Below are 6,000 nucleotides of genomic sequence, written 5' to 3'. Positions count from 1 at the left end.
GGGGCCAAACTCCAGGATTAAAGAGGATGAGCTGAGACTGGACGTGGACACAGGTTTGGTGACCAGGTGGGTCCGCTGACGTCCTTGCGCTGCAGACCTCACCCGACTGCCCACGTCCACGTGGGCCCCAGCATCGCAGCCTCGCGCTACATCCAAAGTCAGGAGGGCGGATCTGGAGCTCCGCCTCCCCCCCTCCCAAACTACCAAAGCCATGGAGTCCCCCTCACCCCCACCTCACCCTCACCCCAGCTCCTGCCAGCTCTCTCTGGCAGCCCCGGGAGCCTGCCAGCTTGGTCCCCGCTGGACAGGCTGCCACTTAGCACAGGCCGCCTCCACCCAGATGAGGACCTGCCCCAGCCCCCGCCGCCCCTTTTAAGCCATCAAATTCAATATTTACAAGAACAATCTCATACTTGGCTCTAAAATTACTGGCCACACAAGGAACAGTTTACTTCTCATAACAAGAAAAACCTAGGCTTGTGCCTTGTGCTTAAAAAAAAAAGAATAATAAAGTTTAAACACTTTTTTAAATAAATCGTTTACTGCATGTGCCCCCTTCCTTCCCGTTGGGGAGCAGAGTAAAAGCCAATTCTGCCAGCGCTCGGGCCGTCGGCCCATCCTGGCCGCCCCCACAGCTGCGGCCCTGTAACTTTAAACCTGGCCTGAGGTCATCGTTTTCGCGCGGGCCAAACAGAGCGAGAGGCGGTCCTAGTGAGCCCCGGCCTGAGACCACCTTACCGCGGGACGCTCCCGCCCTCCTCGGGAGAGATAAATGCTGACTCCACTCCCAAAGTTCCCAGCTGCGAAGTTTGCTCTTTCGGCCGCTGCGGCGAAGGAAGCTTGGGGACCCCTCCCGCGCTGGGACTTTTGCTCCCTGCATTCCAGCCCCCACTTTCGCGCTCCGCCAAGCAAGGGCCTGTGGCTGCAGATTTTTCATCTCGCCCCAGCACAGAAACTAGCTGTTCCAAAGAGAGCGAGTTAACCGAGAAGATGTGGAAGGTGCCGGTTCTGCTGTTGGTTTTGGGAAGAGCATCGCTCTGGTTTTTGGCAGAAGGAGGTAAGACGCAGCGCCCCCGGCTCCCTGCAGGCAGCTGCTGGTGGGGGTGAGGGGGCCCCGACTTGCTGGAATGCCTGGGCCTGACATGTGAGGTTAACCGGGAAAGCAGAGGGGAACTCGGGAGTTTGTGCGCAGGAGTCTGGGGGCCCCGGGAGGAAAGGCAGCGGCTCAGCAGGTGCCAGGTCCCATAGAAAGAGCGGAGCAGAGCGTGAGAAGGAGCTCCTGAACCCACAGTCAACAAAGGTGGGGAGCAGAGGGGACCTTCCTCCTGGTGAGCCCACCTCCGGCCACCCCCGGCTCAGCTCACAAGGGACAGGGGGACAGAAAACAGCAAGGAGCCTTCCACGGGCCGGACTGGGCTTTCCTGCAGGCCTGTACTGGAGAAACGCCCATGGCCTCAGAAGGCACTGGGCCCATGGAATTGGGAGGGAGGTTCTGGAGTGCCGGGGTGGAGGGAGGGTCCCCCCAGTGGAGCCCTGGTCTCCCTCTGAGGACTGCCGGGTCTGACGCCCTGTGTGCCCACCTGCGGGACACATTCAGGACGCTGTCGATGGGGGTGGGCTGGAAGAGGCCCGGGACTGAAGTGGCTGGAGGGTTCCTGAGTAGCGCCAGGGAGTGGAGGAAGGCTGTGAACACCGAGGTTTGAGTAGGTTTGAGGCTACGTGTTGAACTTGGCCAGCGATGTCAGTGACTGCGTGAGTGTTGGTGACCCCTTAGACTTCCAACGTATTAGCTCTGAGGCTGGGGATGCTGCTAGCTCAGTCGTGTGCATCTTTCCATCTTCCCCTCTGCTTATTCTCACATCCTCTTCCCATCCCTTGTCGCTTACTGCCCAGCGTACTGTGTTGGTGGCATGTGTGAACATTTGTCAGTGTTTTATTTCTTTTCTTGGGTCTTGATTATCCGTTTCCCTGGTAAAATATAAGTTCGCAAGGACACAGCTTTGTCTTAGCCTTGATCTCCAAGGCCGAAACAATGTCTGGTGCCTAGGAGTTGCTCACTAAGTGTCGGTGGGAGGAATCGTGAGCTAACTCGTGACCTTTAGAGCTGGAGGTTGCTGCGTCCTGCTCTGAAAGGCAAATTCACACTTTCCAAAGCTCCAGGTGGTCCCAGTGTGGGAGGGATCCTACTTGGAGGGAGGAGTGGCCCTAACCTCTGCTTTTGTAATTCCACGCCAAGAAAAAAATCCCCAGCCCTAGGGATTGGGGGGGGGGTGTCTGTGCCGAGCCATCTGCTTTGGAGAGACGGAGCATCTCTCTACAGCCCCGCGGGCTCTTCGCGGTGGCCCTCCCTATTTTTTGGAACGCCTTTTTCCGCTACGATAGACACAGCTCTGCGTTTCAGTTGTTTCCTTTTCGACGGGACAGTGTGCAAATGACACCATTTTGTGCTCACCGGGGCAAGGTCGGGGAGGCCCCCAAACTGAGTCGCATCCCAGCTCTGCCGAGGAAAGAGGGCAGCCGGGTGGCATCCTCCGTCTGCTCCCGCGCAAGGGTCAGCTGTAATTATCTTCGAGCCAGTTCCTGAGCGTCAGAGGTACTCCCAAAAGGTCACCGTAAACCTTGTCTGGAAACACAGCCATCTCTGGTACTAGAAACTCAACTGCCAAAGACAGACACACACACTCCCGCCCCGCCACCCCCCGCTCCCCGGGCTGTTGTGTGGTGGGGGTGTTGGCTGGGTGGGGATGCTGATTTGCTGGCCCTCTGGCAAAGAGTCGAGAGGCCCAGGAGGGGTTTTGTCTGAGGATAATGAGTGAGGCGACTTGCATATGGATGAATAACTTCATTGAGCTGAGCTATTGCCGGTTTTGTTGGGGAGCTGGGCTGGGGGTAATTACGGTGATGAATTTTATTATCCTTCTCATAGGATCCTACTCCCTGCTGGGCTTGCCTCGTCCAGTGTTGTAATCAGGTCCAGTCTTATAATCCGGTCCCATGTGTTGTCCCTTTGCACGTCAGTGGCTTCAAAGACGCTCTGTGTTGTGGTCCACGCAGCTGGCGTTTCTCTCAACTGTCAGGCCCCGCCCTCACCCGGAACGTTCCTCAGGGCCTGTCCGTTAGATCGTTTATTTTGTGAAATTCTGCAGGCTGCTGCTTGCTGCAAACCCATATGTGCTTTTCCGGGACAAATCCACCCAGGATTAATCATGCGGCGGACAAATTTCCCTGTGATTTCCCCGAAACTCTTGCCAGTTTCGGAGGCCCTGAAATCTTCATGAGTTGCTACGAGTTTCTGTAGCAATTAGGGCACCGGTCAAGCGTTTAATAAAGATCAGGTCTCTTAGGGCCTGCATGCGGGAGGTGTATGAGATCTGGAACAGCGTTTAATGTAGAAAAGCACGTTTTTAGGAAGTGTCCAAGCATGAGAAGGCGTGGTCAGGACATGGCACATAGTGGGAAACCCTGGCCGAGCAGTGGTTTGCGGCCCCTTCTCTCCTCCTCTGGCCTCTGAAATCAGTGGCCCACGAGTGACTCTAAACCGGAGAGTTATAAAGACCCCGAATCTCGGTGTCACAGTAGATGGTCTGGCCAAGTAGGAAGGACACCACCTCCCTCCCATTCTCCCCACAAACATGTGCTGGGAATGTCACGGCTACCTCATGTAATAATCATCACAACTCCTGATAGTGTGCGTTACTATCTTCAGAATGTGCCAGAACTGGGATTCAAAGGTGGGTCTAACTCCAAACTCCAAGCTCATTTTGTGCTCCTTCACTGCAAAAAAAAAAAAAGTTGAACTTGAAAGGTTAACCTCACTTTAAGCTCCTTAAACATGAAAATGGAAACTTTTAAGAGGTATAAAAAGTCCTTTACATTAAATACTTAACCATCATAGTACTTTAAGCATGAGGATGTCACAGTAGATTACAACAGGATTCATTAATTCCTTTCCCAAGTGGTATTTCAGTGTCTCCTGAGTGCTTGGTACGGAGCTAAGTGCAGACTGTTTGCATTTTGTTGGAGAGAGACACACCTAATACCATAAAGCACACTCTGAATTCTTTTCACCAGCGAAGCAACAGGACCTAAGCTTTAAAGTCCATGGGCTTATCTGAATATTTGTCATATTTCTGGCTTCTAAGAACAGGCACGCCAGGTTATAACTTGTGAAAATATTACAGGGGAGGACGTAGAAAGAGAAAAGACTCAAATACCTAGGAGGACCCTGTGACACTCGACTCGAGGGATCTGAATTCTTAAGACCCTTGCCAGTCCTGACACCCTGCCACCCCTCAAGGAGATAGCTGCTGAGAGTTTTGTTGGAAGAGAACTGAATAATTGCGGGAATGAGGACAAGTTGGGCGGAGGGGTGCTTTTCAAGCCAAGTAAACAGTTACTGAGATAAGTCTTAGGATTCCCAAGCGGGTAGGGAGTGTGTGGCGGGGAGTGGGAAGGTGGGGGGCGTTGAGTGAGAGATAAAGCAGCTCTTGGTTCGAAGTTTGAATCTTTTCTCTACTGATTTCTTAAAACTTTGGGAAAGGAAAGCGATCAGGCATTTTATCCAGGGGCTATGGGATGGAGTCAGGTTAAGGAGCGGCGGGAATCCTGGCAAGTTCATCCAAGGCAGGAAGAGAGGTGGCTGTTTTCTTCCCTCTGTCTTACCCCAGCATCTACCAACCTGCCCGCTCACAGAGGGCCAGTCACAGCAAGCATCCCCTTGAGCTTCAACACACGAGTGGGTGGGCTCTCCTCTCCTCCTGGCCCAGTGCCATTGCCTCGGAGGAGAGGGGTTTGTTCTTTGAGGGGAATCCAGCTGGAATCCAGCTAAGTCCAGAGGGAAACCAGTAAACCTGGCCACCTCGTTCACCTCTTTGTCCGAAGACCTGCAAACTGAATTTGTTAGGGCATCACTAAATTTCATGCAGGAGAGACAAAAATAAAACAAAACGAACACCCCAAAAAACAAACCCAAAGCAACAAACCTACCAGAAGGATGATCACCTTTCCGGAGGAAGATTTGCTGCTGACCTCTGTGCAGAGGGCCAGAGCTGCCAGTGCTGCCAGCAGTAGAAAGAGAATGTCACTGGGGTAATAATCACCATTGTTACATTTGTAACATGCAGGGGAATGCCAGTTACATAGAATATGGATGGGAAGCAGGCCAGGGGAGCATGCTAGAATATGTGTAAACATATGACTGATGAGAATGGAGTATTTCCTGCAATTCATCAAGGTGTCTCCATCTGTGAGAATAAAACACAACTAAAATAAGCAAAGTTGTGACCCGTTGAATGGTATCCTGCCCAAAGGAGACAGGAGTGAGTTTGCCTCGAATCTGGAAAGGCAGGGGAAAGGAACAAAACCTGTCTTACCCAAGGAATTCATTTATATAACAAATATTTCATGAGTAACTGCTTTGCAAGTCAGGCAAGGCAAACCGTGCTTGCTTGCAGCGAGTTAGCAAGATGTCAGATCTGGTGGCCGTGGGGATTCTGAACTCAATGACACTGGTCCTATGGTGAGGCAGAGCTGCCTGTTCTATCCCATTCTGAAAATGATTCCACTCAATAGCCTCGCCCTCTGCCTGTGTCCTACGTACACCAAGCAGCATCTCAGGTAATTCCACTCTTCAGAAGGACATGCCTTGGATCGCAAATATGTGTGTAAAGTGTTGAAAAACTATTTCCTGTTCTCAATAAACTATTTGGTTTCCTGGCCTTTCGTGAATTTGGCTAATGTGAAACGTTTTTATCTGAGTTGGATCTCCCCCTAACAAGATTAAATTTCTGAATCTGAAAAGCAAAGGGAACTATATTCCAGATGGTTGGTGTCAATAGCAGTAACTATGTAATAACAGCTAACATTCCCTTAACCTGCACAATGGACTTGCAGGGTAGGAACTAATTGCATTTTACAGACGTGTAAAGAGGCTCAGAGAGGTTCAGGAACTTACACAATGAACAAGTAAATGGCGATGGTAAGACTTAAATTTAGGCAGCC

At 51.8% G+C, this 6,000-nt stretch overlaps 1 protein-coding gene across 2 annotated transcripts in view; it reads left to right on the top strand.

The window, feature by feature from the left end:
- The first annotated feature begins 702 nt into the window (after positions 1–702).
- Positions 703–6,000, top strand: part of PDPN (podoplanin) — a 26,384-nt gene continuing 21,086 nt past the window's right edge. For both annotated transcript variants that reach the window (XM_039842176.1, XM_039842175.1), the window contains exon 1: positions 703–1,057. In XM_039842176.1, coding sequence (XP_039698110.1) covers positions 991–1,057 — 67 coding nt within the window. In that variant the 5' untranslated portion in view covers positions 703–990. The remainder of the gene's footprint in view (positions 1,058–6,000) is intronic.

This window comes from Pteropus medius, unplaced genomic scaffold, assembly GCF_902729225.1.
Source record: "Pteropus medius unplaced genomic scaffold, Ma_sr-lr_union100, whole genome shotgun sequence".
NCBI lineage: Eukaryota > Metazoa > Chordata > Mammalia > Chiroptera > Pteropodidae > Pteropus > Pteropus medius.
This window is presented reverse-complemented; position numbering and strand designations above follow the sequence as displayed.